Genomic DNA, 19,939 nt, shown 5'->3' with positions numbered 1-19,939 from the left:
TAATTTGTTTTATGTCAACAGCTTTAACTTCACAACAAACTAATATATAATATATAATTTCTATTTTACATATTTATAAGTGATTTAAACTTATTTTTTCTTTATTTAATAATTTAATAATAATTGCGTGCATAATTAAATTTAAATTGTAGTAATATTTTTATAGTAATATTTTTAATACATTCCCTCATTCTTAGTAAAATCTTTGTCGTATAACTTGTTAATTAAGATTACGGAAGGAAGAGAGATAAGAAGCAAATAAATTATGATTTTATTCTGGTCTTGGAATTGGTATGATTTTGTTTTACGAGATTTTTTTCTTAGATTTATTTGATTAATAGCAAAAATAATTGATAGCAGAAACAATCGTTTCATAGATGTTAATCCAATATTACAGCATACATATATGCAGTAAACTGAAAGAATCAAGATTAAACTTTTAATAACCAAAATGATGGATTCGCATCGACAAAAAAATGTAGTACATATGTGAAGAGTAGTTGAAATGTAGTCCTGTAATAGAGAAGTCATGTGATCCAAATGCAGATTAATCAACGTAGCTTCATTGATCGAAATCGGTAACAATTGGGGAATTCGAGATTAGGTCTTCTGGATTCGGCCACAGCGTTCGAAAATACACTATATGGATATTGACGAGATATACAGCTCTGAATTTGAATCTGTGACATAGAATCTACTCACATCGCTTTGCAGTCGATGGAAGAGTTGAGTATAGATCGCAATATATTCGCGAAAATATCATTTCGTCTAAGGGAATTCTAACAGAATTTCACAATTTATGCTATCAAAAAATATACTCTACTATAATAAAATATATATGCTATACTATACTCAACCATACTATAAAATATATTATTATAAATAAATCTACTTTTATTATTTTACGCAAAATATCAAGATTTATAACGCATTAGAAATATTGTAGATTGCATATAATTTTTTAAAGATTTTTATTGTTGCAAAATATAATTCGTCGTTGTAGTAATTTCTGAAAAAAAGATTATCGCGCTTGTTCGAGATCTCGAAATGCCAAAATTCCTTCAAATTCAATATCTTGCAAAGTTTTAAAGTATCTCTTAATCCATCATTGACACACATGTTATATTATATAAATTGATCAGTAAGTGTATTCTTTTAAAAATTTTAAATATCGAAAAGCGATTGTCGTAAAAGAATCGACAAAGAGCAAAAGGAGCCGGTTTGAATCGGTTCGCCGCGTCAGAAATTTACGTGGCTCTCGCGCCGAAAGTTCTTCGGTTTTGTGGCGTATAGGGTTCCCAGGCCTTCGCTTTTTAGTGGAGCGCGGAACATAAGGTGCGCTTATACGTTCGACTTGGTCGGTGTGTTTCATCTCTCTCGGGATGGTCCGCGAAGTGAAAAGAGGCGGTGGCGCGGCGGAGGTAACCGAGAGTTCGGTTAGTCGAGTCGGAGTTCTCGAGAGCACCTACTCTTTATTACTATGTAATTAATTGTAATGGGGATTTCAACTGGGAAAACAGTCCGGCGAGAGAGCTTCCCCTTTTGTACGTTCGTTCATTCTTGTTTCCTCCCTTTTCTCCACGTTTTCCCACCGCGCTCGCGTATAATACGTATTTTCATATTTGTTTCTTCTCTTTGCCCTCGCAAACTCGCAGGCGAATAAGATTTGTCCCCGAGTTCGAATTCGCATGTGGCGCGTAATGTTCTTTTCGAGGTTATATCGCTGTAGCGAAACGCCGGGATTATGAGGCAGTTTGAGATTTATTATTGAGGAATTTAAACAAGTTGCTAAATAGATTTTTATTTATTGTTACATATAAAACATTTTTACGTGTTAATTAAGTTTTATATATTCATGTCCTTTGTGTTTCTCTGTTTCAGATCGACCCAAAGGTAGCATTTCCTAGGAGAACACATCCAAAGGTAAGAAACTTACTATATTAATATTATAATTCGAGTCTCTCTCTTTATTCATCGTTTGTTACTTAATATTCGATTGCGCCTATAAGAATTTTATAAAAACAAATATTATAAATAGCAATTAACAATTAATATAATAATAAGTTAATAATTAACCAAAATGATATATACTAGCGTACATATAATATCAAAGCTATTAAAAGAAGGATATTAAATGTCAAAGTACTGTATCATCTCTGATACTATCGATAGCTTAATCTCGTAAACGCCGAAGTGCTAAAAATTGCCATTACGGATGCAAACTTTATCGCAAGCAATTCTAACGCGAGAAATCGAAATGGTTCGTCCATTTGCGAACGCTGACGTTTATCATATCAGTCCCCGACGGCGTGGCAGAGTAAAATAGTGGGTTAACGAGAATTACTCGTAGCCGAGGCTCGCCGCTATACGTTCATTTGGAACTCGTTATTTTTGCCGTACGTAGAAAAAGCCACGGATGTGGAAACGCGGCAGTATAACAGTGGCAAAGGGGGGAAAGGGGGTCAAACGGGATGGTACGGGCTTAAAAAGTCGAATGATGACGCGTTCAGAGGGCGTGATTGAAGAGGGAATAATAAAGCCGTCTCGTCTCTCTCCGCGCAATAAGAGCAATTAAACGTAATTCATTTCGAAACCCGGAATTACTTCCTTGCTGGCTAGATAATCGCGGCGACGAAGCGACGTTCGGCCGCATCGAGGAGACTCGCGCAAAGGGCGAAACTGTAAAACTGGAACGAGAGAGAGGAGGGTAGCTGGCCCGATAGAGCGAGCGGGATAGGGGAAATTGTACACGAGTGCACGCATACACACAGAAGCGACAACGGTAAAGTGGCGAGAGAAATTTGCGCGACTTAATAATATAAATGCCACGGACGCGAATTACCGGCGAGTGACTGAATTGCGCTAATTTTAATTGTACTCTTTCCCTTCTCCCGGTGCGATGCGCTCCTTCTTTTTCCGGCTATTCTCCTACCTTTGTCCATCGTCGAGTTTTTACGTTTTTACGACGCGTGCGCGCGCGGCCATCCCTCTTTCCCAGCCCCATCACACTCGACCCCCTCGGCCGGCCACCCTTCCCGCCGTTTTATTTCGATGGCAGAATCCGAAGGGACATAATTTACGGCGCGCGTGTGGCCGAAATCACGACGCAGCGAGTGCCGCCGGTAATCACGCGTCTCAGCAATCGGAAAGTGTCAGGCAATCCTGAAAGTGAATGAAACATTTGCCGCGAGAGAGTCGAGAAAAATAAATTTTTGAATCATGAAAGAAATATAGGACATTCTTTTTGGCATAGACTTGAAATCGGAACAAATGTCACTTTTATGTTGCATATGACAATTTTGTTTGGAAGTTCCGACTAAATCTCATCTATCACAAACGCGGAATATTTCAGTGCCAAAATTTCGATTCTCGACTTTAGAACTTTAGCTGCGAGAAGTAAAATATTCTTGGAATAAATATAAGAGACAGAGATATAACTTTTCGACGCAGACAAGGTTTCTCAGAACGTTTTAATATTAGAAAAATAATAACGTCCGCACACGTACACACACACACACACACACACACACATACATTTTTTATTTCTTTTTTCTGATTAGTTCTTTGTAAAGTTCTGTTATGATTTGAAATGTTTTTCTTTTATTCTAGTACAAATTATTCTGATTAATATTTTATTTCGTATTATAAAAAATTTAAAATTTAATTAGATATTTTATTTGATATTATATCGCATATACACACACAATGTTTTAATAAACATCATAGAATTCATGTTCATAAATAATAGAATAAATAGAATAAAGTAATTAATTAGAGCTATGACACAAAGATAAAAAAAAGACTTAAGTTTAAAACTTGGATCACAAACAATAAGATATTATCTTAGTATCGATCAAATAATTTAATCTTGCATTGCACAATATGATCCAATTGACGACTTTATAATCGGAGTTTCTGAGACTGAAACTTTCAGGTTCTGAAACTTTCAGGAATACGAAATTTATGCCGCAAGCCGTCCCGCAAGCTAATGTGCGAATACATGGTGTTTGAAATAACACAACCGTGCGATGCATGTAATATATGTAACGGATGTAACATATACGAGTCAGATCTACCGTTTTGGGAAACGGATATGAAACGCGAGAAATGTAATTTTCATAAAATAACGCGCCGGCTTCTCCAGGCCCCACCTTTATTCCGTGCTTTCGTACTGCAAAGGTTTGAATAAGTTGTGGCAATGCACGCTTTGAGGTCGAAAACAATACTAGGAAATCTGTATGCGTTTGGCTCGATAACTTGCTATAAATGGAAAAGAGATACGATTCATTTAACATTTTTTGGACTATATTGATGTCCTGTACGCATATCTCTCTATAATTGTATAATTGGGACAGAATAGAACATGTATTTATTATTCTCTAGAATAAAGAGAGATATGAATCCTGATGATTTTTGCAATTTGTGACAGAACAAGACTCGATTAATTAATGTCTTGTCTTTTTATAAGAATGTGTTTAATGGTCCGTTATTATGCGCGATTATATACACGACGCGATTCTGTTTCGATGGTCGGGAGAGTCAAATTAATATCGCTCGTTCGCGAAGGCGCACAATAGGACACTTAATACCGCCGGTTCGTCAACACCCGAAACGCACGTTAGACCCACTGAACTTTAGGAGGAGGAACGGTACCCGCTACAAAGTTCATTGAAATGTCACCGGGTGCTCCCGCGCTCGTCGTAACAACCTTCTTGAGACCGCACGCCGGAACCGCTTTGTTACCGCACTTCCGGTCTGACGGAAATGGCGCAATGCGCTTCCGACACGGCGGAAAAGTAGCGACAGTCATTACCGAGCTCTCTCTTTCTCGCTTTATGCCGCTCCTTTGCACTGTTCCTTTGCTCCGTTCCTTTGCGGCGAATGCACGAAAAAAGGCTCCGGCAAGGATTTTTACCGTCTTGGGGGGGGGGGGGGGGGATGCAAGGCGCACTTCAGATAATTGTCTGGAAATTTCGTAGCCGAAGAAATGAATACTCGCGGTAACTAGAGATTCATTTTTAATGAAGAATATACTTACCTGCAATGCGGTCTATGTAAGAAAAGATATATCTATTTTCTAAATGAAGTAAATATCTTTATCATCTCCGACTAAATGTAAGATTATTTTATTAAATACTTGCTTTGAAATTTGAATGCATTTATCATATGAAAAATAATATACATGGCAGCAAACTTTAATAGAGAAATAACAATAAAATCGCAAAATAATTTTCGTAACAGTCTGCGTATATAATCGAATAGTTAAAATTACTATTTTTAAAAAATACTGGGTTCTCGCAACCTGCTTAATCGTGTATTCCGTATGTCCATTTCATTGGTAAAGATACAAGCGTCGCGTCGTGAGTGCGTCCGACCGCGAAGAGACACTTTTACGCGATTCAATTAGGGTAGGGAAGCCCCCGTTTAGTGATAGTACGACGCGATAACTCGCGTCGTAACCACGATCTGGAAAACTGGCGAAACAGGAGGATAAGAGACGAAAGGTAACTAGTGCGACGCATAAACCTTGCTAGCCATCGATGCCGCGGCTTCCCTTTAGTCCGGACACACGGCTGGCGGGACGATAATGGCATCGCCAACCCCGGGTATAATACCTACTTGTTACTGAGTAGTAATACGTACACACAAGATACACACAGGCGTTATACACGCAGGAGGATATTATTCCAACCGCGCCGCAAGCTCGAGAGGCGCGCGGAAGATAGAGAAAATAAAGATGCGAGGAGAAAAAAAAAGGGAGAGGAAGAGACAGAGAAAGCGAGAAGAGATGTATCTTTGAACGACGCGAGGAGGAAAGGAGAAAGGATGCGGCAAGGGAGAAGCCGACGGGACGGGTCAGAGTGAAAAAAAGAGAGCGAGAAAAAGGGAGATTGGCGAAGGGAAGGGAAAACCCCCAGGAAGAGAGGGTGGGAGAGCCGGGATAGTTGCACCATGTCTCGCGTAACGAGCTGTCGGCTCCCCAGGGTGTTCAGCTTTCCTTCGCCCGTTCCTCTCTCTCTCTCTCTCTCTCTCTCTCTCTCTCTCTCTCTCTTCTTTTCTCTTGTCCTCCGGCCCTCTTCGTCCACCACAGCGACGTCTCTACCTATGTGCCCTCGCAGCGCCATCCCGTGTACTCCGCCTTTCACGAACTCGTTTTGTTTCCTCTCCGTTGAGTGAGAGATATCCACCCACTCGACTCGAGTGGGGTGCCAAGTATATCGTCGATACCCAGCAACCCCCGATCGCGCGACATTCTTCACCATCGTCGCCGCCACCGCGTTTTAATGTTATCTTATATGATTTGTTTGACTTTGCCTCTCGCGGAACCTTCCGGCTTGTCCCCCGTGCCATTTTTGGCCCTTTTTTCCGGCGAACACGCGAATGCAATTCGGATCGTAAAACTTGTACATTACGTAACTAACTTTTCGAGGGATGCGCTGCAAAACTATATCCCTCCTAAATCCTACAATATAAGAGTAATAACGAAACAAATAATTTGAAGGAATAGATGAGGATGCTTTAATTAAGATGATGATGTTCTAGTATGATTAATTTTTAATTTTAATTCAACTCTAGACGGTAAAGATTTGCTGAAATACTGTTATATATATACGCGGTTCGCTCTTTTATAGGTATAAGTTTAACTAGTTAAAAATTAACTATGCAGCATAATACGAAAAAGGATGTAAAAAATACATTTAGCATATAATATAGTAATCAGTAAACCAAGGAAATTTCATGAATATTTAAATTAAAGTTTATGTTACTTTCTCGGATAATTCTAATACTTTTTCTCTTACCTTCTCACGAAGTTAATTTTACTAGAGTAATATCATTTCAATTTAACGTTAACTGCAAAGAAAATTCTTTGTTATATTTCTGCAATCATTACAATTTCCATGTAGATTGTATAATAACTATTTTACAAAGGATCACTCGAGAAAACTTAATCAGTTTGGGATAATGAAAAGATGAATGCAGAATCACGAAATGTTAACAAGAAGGAACGCGAAGGAATCTTCGGAATATACATAATGAAAGGGAAGACGAGAGAGAGAGAAGGAGAGAGAGATTGATTCAAGTTCAAATGGTCGACAGACGAAAAGAAAAACTTTGATGACGCATTGGAGAAACGAGAGGCAATAAACGCGAATTTATTTTTGCTTAGAATTTAGCGATATATTCGTGTCACGACGCGTCATATGTAAAAGTGATGTAAAAACTGTCGGGGGGTTGAACGTTAAGGATCGACCTACGTTATCGTGGTTCTCCCATGAGGCCTATTCGTAATTCCGACCGGAGCAAGGATTACGGATGTGTGCACATCCTTTGGCCGACCCCGGTAGGCTCAAAAGGGACCTGTTACATACATTGCTTGGGGGTCGACGGGGAGGAGGGGGAGGAAGAGGGGGCTAAATACGCTGGCGGGCAAACTCCACGGTCGGCATTAGAGCGAAATCCCATGCATTTTATACGCGTCCGGGTCATTCAGCGCGACGACTCGTCGGTTATGGCGGCTGTGTACTCTACGACGACCCTGTTTGCCGCGTCACACTTGTGGACACAGCTCGACCCCGGAGGAGTCTCTCCCTCCTTTCCAACCCTCCGTTCCGGACTTCTCTCTCCTTCCGTCGATTTGACGCGCCTACTTTCCTCCTCGTTTCGCGACTCTTCCGGCTGTACGGATGAGAAACACAGAGAAAAAGGGGACGACCGGAGGTGGTATGTTTGCGCGGCGTAAGTGGCGTCTCTCTACTCCCCGTGCAATGTCGTTCCTCGTCCCCGAAGATCCGTCCGAGGCATCCCTCGTGCAGGGATTGTTCGCGTTATTTGAGTGCGTTTACGATTGCTGATTCTCGAGAGATGTTGCGAAAAAGAAGCAAAAAGCACGGCGCTTTACAATCACATTCACGATATAATATATGAAATATTTTATATCATATTTTATATCAAAAATATTTTTCACAGTATATTTTCGACGGTATATAATATCATTATTTTAATTAATATATTTATGTATAAAATGTGTAATTATTTATTATTCTTATAATATTGTCATATTTTGACGATGCAATTTTGATGGCATATAGTTATTATACATATGTGAGCTTATTATTTTTAGTATTTGTTTAGTATCGCGATTTAAAAAAAGCATTCAATACTTTTTCCGGATGTTAACATTAGATAATGTTAGCGAGTTAGCACTAACTCTATTAGTACTACTTTTTTAAAAATTTATATCTCTAGATAAATGAGTCATTGTTTCACCGTAACTGTCAAATGAAATGGCAGCGATAGCCATGGTAATGATCAGCCGCTTCCGAATCTACCTACCTACATAGCTATCTTCCTTTCGTGATAAATCGCCGAGTTAATCTTCGAAGGAACTTCCTAAAACGAGCGGCCAGCTATGCCTGCGTATACTTTGACCGCGAATCTCTCTGAAGCCACCACCTGTCGCAGTTGACAGTAGTTTTCCCGCCGACGAGAGACGGAAGCCTCAGATATGTTGTGTCGCATTGAGATAAGCTAAGCTCCGCGTGATGGAGCAGCCCGTAAACTCCGACGGCCACGCCATGATGCCACCGAAATGGCTGCTAGATAATGTATAGCTATACGTGATGCGCGTCGACCTCACGCTCCTCTGTCTTATGCGCGTATGCATACGCATATATCCACATACAACGGGTGTTCCGAAAACTACGTGATCTAGGGACTATGATGTACTTGAAATCTATGGATCTACTTGATTTCTGTAATAAAAGTTGGATTTCTGATTTGCTTGTGAAACAAAGAATAGATCTTTACAATTTAATTCTTATCTTGTCTCACAAATTCTTTGCAATCTTTATCTTTTGTTTTTTTTTCTTTAAAAAAATTAGGCAGTTTTTTTTATGTTCTATGCAACTTTTTAATCTTAAATTTTTTAGATTGAATGCTCGTTGCATATTTTTTAAAATTTAATTTAATGTTGGTTTTATGATTATTTTAATTATTTTTTTTGTGAAAAACTGCATTTAGATAGAGAATGCAAATTTAAATTTAGTAATTATTAACATAAATCCTTTATACTAAGAAACAAAAAAAAAGAGGAATTATGTACTTTTGTATATTTACAAAATAATTTCACGCGAAAGCATCGAAATTTGATCGATATCAAGATGAAGTTAATGTAGAGAAAACGAATGCGCGTATATTACGTAGCTGATTGCAAATTAAAATCTCTTGGCAAAAGCAACTCGAAGAGTGAGCGAAACGTTATTGCAATTTTCAAGAATTCTGCGAAACGCAGCGCGTCTAATACTTAACAGCATCGATTTTAATGACGATTCGCAAAATGGGCTCCGGTGAATCGAGAAGCGGAAACAATGATACGACTCGACACAGACTGCAATAGAGTGAGAGAGAAGAGAGAGAGAGAGAGAGAGAGAGAGATTGACAACTCCATGCTGCACGTCGCTTTTTCGCAAGTTCTATGTCTGGCTCCAAAGCTCTCTACTCGGCGCGCTTTTTATCAACGCGTTGAATTGACACACGGCAAAAGAGAAGGAATGCAGCCTGTCTCTGCACGCGTTCTGCACAGCATCTCTTTCTTCTGCCTTTGTCCGTCCGTCCTTCGTTCCTCTTCTGCATATGCGTCGCGGGCGCGTGTCGCGTCGCGTGATGCACATCTTCCTGAATAGGCCCGGTAATTGCACGTTTAATATTTCAGAGCTTTTTTCGCGGCGCGAGCGCGCATACAGCGCGCGATTTAGCAAAAGGGGGAAAGGGAGGTTCTGTCCGCCGTTTTTCATCGCTCATCTTTCGTCTTGTCCTCGCCGTCTGTTTGCGATGCACCGGTCGAAAGTAGCAAAGCGCGTGCACTCTCGTACACATCTCTCGCTCCGACCCTTCTATCTCGCCACCCTCATTCTCTTTCCCCGTCCCTCGGCGAAACACATATCCGTTTCGCCTTGTTTGCTGCGATGTTTTGTTTACGAACTCGTGTATCTTTGTAACGAGCTTTTCAAAGTAGAGAAGTATGTGAAAAGAATAAGTTTTCTATCTGTTTAAAATCTGCTTTCATTAATTTTCAAATTGATTGACATCTCATATTTTTCTACAAATGTTAAAAAAATATATTAAAAATTTTTCTTATTGAGATTACTCGAGTTGCTGTTAGGATATTGTAAGTACTATAGATCAATCAAGGAATTAATTATTATCCTACATATAATCAACAATACTACTGTAGAAAATTTCGTTTCACGGCTTGTCCGAACAATCGGCAGAGAACGGCTTTTCCAAGATGACCGACTATACTCGTGCTATACTACTTCGATGAGGTACAAAGAGTTGTCTAATGCGAGCTTACCGACAAAGCGCCATTTCAGGATCGCTTCTACTCTCTTCTCTCCGCCTTTCCCTACCGTTATTCCCATCTTGAGGCGACAAAGACTCCGGCGATCTCAATCACAAATTGACAATAAAAAATGTCCAATTAACCCCGAGGAGCATCGGGGATAGATGGAATCGACTAGAATCGGCTCGACCCCGCACACTATCGTCGGCCGTCTTTTCACCGCAACGAAGTGCGAGGGGGTTGGAAGCGGAAAAGGGAGAAAACTCGCGCGAAGTTGGAAGCAATCGAGAAGGTTTAATCCCGCTCGATTGCGTTCCTTGCCCGGCAACCTCGGCCCGCTCCCTTCGCTCTCCTTCCGCCCTTTCAGCTTCGCACCCTTCACTACCCCGCGGCTACCTTCCCCCTTTATTACAACCGAGGACGACAGACACGTAAGTGTGCGAAGGCTAAAGGGGCTCTTTTTTTCCTTCGAAAAGTCGCGGAACTCGTCGGTTCTCTCTGTGTGTCCTACGCACGCACCAACACACGCATCTGTAAGGAGCTCGATGAAAGGGTGCGCAGGATGGATATCGCACGAGAAAAAATGAAAAAGAGGTGAAACCGTCTCGTAAATATTCCACGGTCAATTTCTTGCTATAAGAGAATATAAGTCAAAGTGTTTGAATGAATTGGTGCGAATGTCGCAGTTTTCCCCGCATTTTATCGATTTCCAGAGGGCTCCGATATCCGTTATTTTGTTACACTCGAGCTATATATTATACGATTATTAAAATTTCGAAATTCACACATCTCTGCATGATACATATACTTTTCGTCAACTTTCTAGAAATGTTAGACAAGCGAAGATAGATATTTATATTCGTCCTCTTAATTTTTCGCAATTGGATCACAATATCTATCGAAGAGATGCAAATATAGGAAGCGCAAAAAAAAAACGGCTGCATAATTAGTCAATCTCAAAAAGAGAGAACGAGAAAGAGAGAGAGCGGCCGAAAAAGGAGCAGAGGTTTACAATTTCGTAGTGAAAACGCACGCTTTCGACATCCCGAAAATTCGTAGCCGCGGCGCGTCGGGGCCAGGAATTAATCGTAAACGAATTTATCTTTGGCGCGCTCCGGGGTTGAACTAAAACGCTCAGATATTACGGGGAAGTAAGCTCGTTAGAGGGTTTACAGCATCGCCGGTGCGCACCCCCGACCCCTGTCGGCCACTGTCCTCCCCGGCGACCCCTCGCCATCGTCGGAGCGGTAGTAGCTTGCGGTCTGGTAACCGCAGTCTCTACTGCGCTGTCGGTTGCGGATAGCCCGGACCTCGTGTGCAACCTCGCCGTCTGTTTTGCGTCGAGAGGGCTTTCAAAAACCGCGACTGCCGAACCGAACCGGCGCGGCGCGGCGCGTTACCCTTGCGAGCCGACATGATGACGTAAGCCAGCTACCCTCGACCGAGGAACCTGCCGAGTGCACTTTCACGGTTGCCGTAATCAGGAATACACGTAACGTTTGGAAAAATCCAATTCGAAAGTAACATACGTCCTTACTCCTCCCTGCTTCTCTCTCTCTTGGACGGACAAGGCTATATAGAGAAGATTTATTAATAATAACAGTTTCTATATAAGAAATCAAACGATCTTTTATACGAGAGAAATTATTTCTTAATACGCTAAGTTTAGAATAATTAACTCGTGTAAGATGATTCATGGAGAGTTGAAATAATTCTAAACGTTTATTGTACTTGGTGAAATTTTAGCAGTATTTTCTTAGAATATGTGTTTGTTAACTTTTGACGATCTTGTGTTTAATATATAACCGCGATGCATCGATCAGAAATGATCTAGATACATGATTCTCTCTCTAACTATAATAACTCTTACGGTAAGCCCATGTACGTTCTCGAATTAATTACGTGCTGAGATAATGCCGATCGATACGTCGTATTAATCACAACAGCGAGAGTAACGCGGTTAATATTAATCAGTATTTTAGTGCAGGCGCGGCGAATTACACGAGGAGACGAAAGGTAGATGATGTTTAATATTGAAGGATATAATTATCTAACGCTGATAGTACATCGAAGATATAATTATGTTGATATTGAAAATTAAATGTAATAATGGTAGATTAAGTTTCAGAGATGCGAGTAAATAGGAGAAGTCTTTCGTGTCTTCGGCGAATATATTTTTCAGTGAATATATTAGCAAGAAAAAATTATATAATAGAGTTAGAGAATTATATAATAGACTCAAAATTATATATGTATATAAGATGCTTTTGAACTATTGAAAATTCGTAGATTTCAAATATGATTGACGATCAATTTTAGATTCTCTGAAAAAAAATCCCTTATATGTTGAATCTTTCATAATATTCTAAAGCTATAATTGTATCTATAATTCTCGCTGCTACACGAATGAATGCCTAACAGTGAGTCAGTTAAAATACATGTTCGTTCGCCGAATTAATAGCGGCAATAATTTCTTTGCTGAGGAATAAATTTTCCAATAATAATTCGCACCGCCATATGTAACTAACGTTCCTAATCGGCCACGATTTATCATATCCGCGTTCACACTTCTCTCGCCGAATGTTATTCCTTCGCGCTTTTCTCTTTCTGGCAAAGATGAAGTTTACGCTTGACCACCTAAAATTTTATAGAAATCCGAGAAATTAGAGATTCGATAGAAATTCGATGAAAAGAATGCGATTACAGTCAATAGTAAAAAAAAATGTATGTATAATTTTATTTATTTTTACTTTTTAACCTCACAAAAATTGACAAAACTATTTGTTAAAATTAATTTTAATATCGATTTTGATATTGATTTTAATATTGAACTTAATTGACTCTATAATAGATTTTTAATGTTGAGTATTTTTGCTGTAATTAATAGCTATGCATTTTGTTATTATCGTTGAACTATACTCTCAGTATCGTTGACAACGGGATACAAACGATCAGTTCCGCGAAATCTCTTATTGAGGTCACAGATTCGCTAGAAGAGACTCCTTTTTCTCATTCCTTCCCAATTTTCTCATCCCGTTTCACTCGACACGGTTCTACGCGCGAGCGCCGAATACGCCGTTTCGTCTGGCAGCGAATTAAGCTGCTTTATAAAAATGTAAAAGGATTCGCGAGCGCGAACCGTTTTCGCGGACTTAGGGAAGGTGAAGTAAGGAGCAGGATGTGGGCTCGGCTCGTACGATGGAACCGGAGAATAGCAAATGCGATTGGGAGCCTCATTGTTTCTAAGAGCGGGGAGGGTGCGTCCGGAGGGTAGAAACTTGAGACCCGACGAGAGAGTTTAAGGCGTCGAGAGAGAGAGAGAGAGAGGGGAAACAGTGGAATAAAGAGGAATAAAGAGAGGCAGTGTGAAGTTGAAGATGGAAAGAGATGGCGATAGGAACGGTCGTGGGCGACTGAGGATATTCTTTATTTATGCTACGAAGACTTCCAAAGTAAGCGGCGGTAAAGGGCGCTACCTTCGTGTTCTCTTTGGCCGGCAAGTACCTTGAACATTATGCGAATCGCTCGCGTACACGGTATCAGTGACGCGGACTTTCAACCGTTTCGACGTCGCAGCGTTTCGTACTTTGCGAGTAACTTTACTAAGTCCTTTTGCAAAGCTAACTCCCGTCGCGCGCGCCCGTACGCTATGTTCCAGAATTACCATAGCTTCCTCAGATACCCTTCTGACCAATATTTTTTTAATGTGTGAGTTTTATTTTATTTTTGTGCAACTCTCCTCGCTTCAATTCTCAATATTGACGGCCGAGATAATTGATGACGTTTGTTACGACTTTTATCTGCTAATGACTTTAATCAGGTAATATAATTCTAGTAGTGACATTTATGATGTAAAAGTCCAATATTCCACTTTCTTCATTCGTTGTATCTATAAATTTCCGAATAGCAGCGAAAAAAGAACAATCAAATCTACCCACCTGCAGTATATCATATCTTGAACTTTATTGATCAAAGTGTCACAATATTTTTCCACTTTCGAACGGAACTCTAACCGGGTCAGGGAATCGGAGGTTCTCTGTGAAAACACATACCGTTAAACTAGTCTACAGGGGATCGTGATGCAACATTTTTTATAAGATTTTACTTTTTTATTATACAGTAAATTATAAATTTATATTACTATAAATTTACATGAAATATATAATAATTATAATATTAAATATAGATGATGATACAGAGATAAAAAAAATTAAAAAAAGAAAACATAAGGAAACGAGGAATTTTCATTATGAATTATTACAATTAATAATTTTAATTATACAACTATTATATCTTTGATTAATATATCATTATATCTTATCGTAGATAGATATTTTATTTTACCACTAATCATCAGTCTATACATATATGTATATAATTGCTCAACTGACGGATACTTCCAAAGAAAAGAGATACGACTTGTCGCGTGTCTAACGTAACCGACTGAATCTCCTGCGCTCGATTCTTGAGCTCGTGCACACTTAGGACTCCCCTAGCGATATCCTGATTTACAATAAAGCCACGCATCCGCAAGTATCACGAAAAACGCGTGCTAATCAAACGCCAACACATACATAACAATTATCATAATCAATATGTCGTTAGAATTTTTGTACGCGTGAGCGTTTTAGATTCATGATTGATTTTGACATAGAATCTTTGTTCGTCAAATGCGTAAAATAATCATAAATTTGCAGCTTTCTGTTTGCACAAGATATCTTGGTCAAATAAAGAAATAAAATGTTTGTGCACGCCAATATAAAATGAGACAAATAAATGAAGGGGAAAACACTGGGCAACTTCTGTCACGGCCGTTGGACGGAGACGTATTACGTATTCATTTGTGATTTCCTTTGGTACGAGCACGGAAAGAGAAGAAAAGAAAATAAAAAAAAGACAGAAAAAAAATATACGGAAGAAGACGAAGAGAAGGAGCAAGATAGTGAAAGACCCGTCGGAAGTTGGAATGCGAGTGCACGAAATAAGATTTCGATTCCGAGGGCATTAATTGAGCCCGGCTATGTATTTCCCTGTGGGATAGGCAGGGAACGGTGCCTTCCACTACCAATCTCCAGGAGTTTGGATTTCAAACCGGCATAGAAATGGAAGGAGGAGGACGGAGAAAGTGATGGCGAACGAGGGGGGATCGCGGGGGAAGTTAAACTTGCATGTGCGCCGTGTAATATGGCATAGGCACGGGATATTGGGGGTGAGGAGGTGGGGAAAAGTAGAAGAGAGATCCGTAGTATAAGGTGAAGAAATGAATACAAGATAATAGAATGTGCATGTAATAACCAGAAGAAATATACACCGCATGGTTCTCATATCGCGAAAGGAAGGAAGGAATAAAGAGAGGCAAGAGAGAGAAACAGGGCTGAGAGGGAGCCCTTTCGCGAAAGAGCATCGGTGCGTCCCTTTTACGTTTCTTACACCCTTCTTCTCTCCACGACTTGGTCGCGTATATGAAATTCGCATTGAATCAGCCTCGCATGTTGAGAAATATATAAGTCGTACATAGCATAATTTCGTTGTGTAATCGGCAAACGCCGAATGTATATCGCCGGAACGTAGAATAAACTCTCCATATATTGTGCGAAATGATGACCGTGTAAATATACGAGCATAGAATTATAATCAGCGACATAGTTATGTTTGCATCAAGTAATGAAATGGAGCAAGCTGTTGACGTTTTAATTAATGAATGATATACGTTCTATAAAATTTATATACAACATGCAACATTATTATGCAAACTGAAAGGTAATTCGTGATACAGTAAAATAATACGCGCAATGATTTAAATTTTTTTATAAGGATTTTAACGCCGGTACTACAACGTTGTTTTATATGTATAATAATAATATTAATATATAGATGATATATATTATTATCTCGGATATCAGAGCATGCACATTTTAGAACATGAATTTTTTTATACTCTAGGATTTTTCGCAAAGAGGATTATATTCATAAAAATAAGATTAGAAAATCACGAACCACATATGTGATTTTTGAAAACAGAACTCTAGGAACTTTTTCCATATCGTCCTTGCAGGAATCCTTCCAGAGCACGTTTCATTCGTGGGATACCGCAATTAACTGTCTACGAACTCGTGTCAGCGCATCCTATGACAAAGACATCCGACGTGAAACGTCAGCTTGATACGCAGATATTTCTGCGGAATCTGCGGTATCGGAATCGAAATTTGCAAAAGACATAAAGTCTAGAGTAATTTAACTAACATTCCTTTCTGAAACAAGATACGCGTATTCATGAAAAAAATTACTGTTTTATTTTAATTTACTAAAAGATTTAAATCTTTATTTCTATTGCTATATATGCGTGTTGGCGTTTGATTAGTGTCCGTCTTTCGTGATATTCGTGGCTTTATTATAAATCAGGATATCGTTGTTAGAGAAATCCTAAGTGTGCGAGCTCGAGAATCGATGCAGGAGATTCAGACATTTTACGTCAGACGGGTGTGAAGTTGGCACTCCTATGTTATGCTATCATAGCTCTGTTAAGAGTTCTGAGTTATTTAGAACCATAGGAAGAGTTCTTAATAATTTTTAGAAATAGTTTCGGTCATTATGATAACGAAAATCAGTTTCAAAAAATAAGGGTGCCAACTTCACATTTTTTTACACATCGAGTTCTAATAGTTTTGAGCAGAGTTTTAAGGTTCTTTGGTTCTTTTAAATAGTTATATAGTTCCTGATTATTTTTTTAAATAGTTCTGCAACTTTTAGATAAAAAAATGTACCTTCAATATCGAAGATATTTCTAAAATATCAAGTTCTCGTGAAAAACGTTAGAGTTCGTGATTTTCTAAATGTTTCGTAAAAGTGTATTAATTTTAAAAAATCAATTTCTTCGAAACTATAATAGATAGAGCCATGCGGTTTTCACGTTTTTTTTGTCTTATCGAATACGATTCAGAACTCTTAATGTCTTTCCCCAGAACTTAATATTTTAAAAATATCTTCGATATTGAAAGTATGTTTTTTTATCTCTTTAAAAATTGCAAAACTCTTTCAAAAAATAATCAGGAACTATGTAACTATTAAACAATTTAAATTTACTCACCTCACGGTTGCTCCTTTGTTGCCCGATGCCTCCCCGGGCCTCCTTCTCATAGAAGTTTCGAAACACTTGCACTCGCGTTACTTTTTTTCGTTTGCGACGCGCGGCGACGCCCGGGTTTTAGCTATCACAATCTTCGACGCGTTTTGGTAAAACACGAGACTCGCGAGAGCTTATTCGCGCGCGAATAAAACCGAAGCTCCATTTTCGCGTCGCTGCTTTTTCCAAGACCCACTTTTCGAAGGGCCTTATCGAACGAAGATGATCAAGAGAGCGACTTCACCGCGACGCACTGAAGTCGTCGAAGGACGCAAGCGAGACGAATATTGTGCGAGATTCACGTCTGATGAGATCAATCTCGCGTGTGCGACGCGATCGGATTTATACGGTAATTAACTACCAAAGACGGTAATTAATACACTCGTCCTTTCGCGGACCGGCAAGAAGCGCGCGACCATTGATCACGAACAATCGAAGAAGAGCACTGGAGGTGGAGCTAGACTGGCACTGCCAGGTTTGGAACTGGAGTCCTGTCAGACAGGACAGGTCGTATCTTTTTTTTTTTAAGGATCCGTCGTCAGCAATTATATATATGTATAGACTGATTGTTAGTTATAAAATAAAATATCCATTTAGGATAAGACACAACATCTATATATCTTGACAATAATTTATATCTTAAAATTAAAACTGTCATTTTTTTATCTTGGCTGTTAGTCCCTATCATTAAAGTAATTTTCGGTGATATGATGGACCACTTTGTGTAATATATTTATGATATAGGGAGTAAGAATTAAGAAAGGTATCATATGAAACAATGGAAGTCTCTCTAAGGGAGCGTATCGGAATTTAGATCCTGACCGATAAAGTCGAGATTTCCGAAGGCGACGAATCCGTCACACCGCGCGCGCGGTTCGACTTTTATTATATTAAAGTAGTAAAGCAGATAATAAAGTAAGGAAAATGTCTGCTCTCTCGTGTCCGTCAGGTTTACGACTGCCCGTACGACATCTTATATCGCGTACTTACGCTCGATCATAACCGGTCCGCATCGGTCGCGCGTATGTTCGCGCGTGTATGTTACCCTTCCGTCTCGTGTCTTTCGATCGCGGGGCAGGTATCACGACCGGAATCATAACGATGAATGGCCACAATTTTCCCGTTATAAACCGCGTGATGACATTGACGCCCTCGCAACGCGAATAAAGCCCGTAAAAAGAAATGCAGAAGCGCGTATATTTAACGCGGCATCTCGGGAGGTTGACAGTAGCTCAGTCGTAACAAAAATGTCTCGATGCCTCGCTTCGTGTCGAGAACTTCTCGAAGAAGAATCGCGTCTTCATATGTATTGTAAAATATTCAATATCTATAGAAAGAATTAGACACAAACATATTTTCAGAAACAATAGCATGAATAAATTAAAAACATAATCTTTTCTAAATAAGTGACACCTCTGATGTCTGATGTGACGAAAAATAACTTTCAATCATTATTATTGCTTATTGCAAGTATTGTATGTAGAAATGTGGTAATACAGAAATAATTTTTCATAATTTTTGAAATCGTGTCTCTCCATATATACTGTAAAAATATATTCAATAATTATATTATAGAAAAAATTAGATAAAAATATCTTAGACAAAAATATTTTCAGAGAAAATGGAAATATTTTATACCGATATTTTTCTCTCTGTTTTATTATCGATAGTGTATTGTATATACTATAAGTTTGATGAATAAATTAAAAAAGTTACCTTTTTTTAAATAAAATTTTAAATAAATGACATCTCTGACATAACGAAAAATAACTTTCATAGAATCATAGCTTATTGCGAGTATTGTATGCAGGAATGCGTTAATACAGAAATATGATGATTTTTTTAATAAGATTAAAACCGTATGAATAAATAAAGCTACACACAATACAATTTTTACAATATAAAATTTAGTTTCGTTGCATCCGTCACACATTTTTCGTTGCAATCGCTTTTGACACATTTTCCCAACAATATTGCACCCAATTTTGTCCATTTCACATTGTTATAATAAAAACATATCGCAATAATTGTCATCGTCTTTAAAATCCCAGCTTTCACAATATTGCTAAACATAACAGCGTTGAGATATTCTACGTGTCGAATTATTCCTGAACTCCACATCCTATTGTACTGTCTATCTTAGAAGAAGATAGATAGTGGTCGACCGGGTATGCCATACTCCGTATGCTTATTTACGTTCCACGTGTTGGATTATGAAGTGGCTTTCGGCGGTAAGCGCAAGGAGAACGCAATTGAGAGAGATACGTCAGAATGGAACCTGCACGGAGTCCCGAATGCACAGATCGCTCTCGATGTTGATTGAAGTGTAACGGAGATAACTCGAACTGTGGGTAACGGAGCGCGGATGCACCTGCTCGCGCGAATGCAGACGGGCAGAGATTAGCGAAAGGGCGTGTAATGGAGTTAGGCGGTAACTCAAAAAGGATCACGCTCCGTTGGAACGGTCCGCCGCG

General features: G+C 39.1%; 1 protein-coding gene across 1 annotated transcript in view; it reads left to right on the top strand.

Moving 5' to 3' along the window:
• Positions 1-19,939, top strand: part of Rbp6 (RNA-binding protein 6) — a 655,858-nt gene that overhangs the window by 411,841 nt on the left and 224,078 nt on the right. The window contains exon 5 of the mRNA XM_083050120.1: positions 1,882-1,923. Within this exon, the coding sequence (XP_082906246.1) occupies positions 1,882-1,923 (42 nt within the window). The remainder of the gene's footprint in view (positions 1-1,881; positions 1,924-19,939) is intronic.

This window comes from Prenolepis imparis, unplaced genomic scaffold (assembly GCF_030444845.1).
Source record: "Prenolepis imparis isolate NDT839.2.m4 unplaced genomic scaffold, iyPreImpa1.0 SCAF_11, whole genome shotgun sequence".
Taxonomy (NCBI): domain Eukaryota; kingdom Metazoa; phylum Arthropoda; class Insecta; order Hymenoptera; family Formicidae; genus Prenolepis; species Prenolepis imparis.
This window is presented reverse-complemented; position numbering and strand designations above follow the sequence as displayed.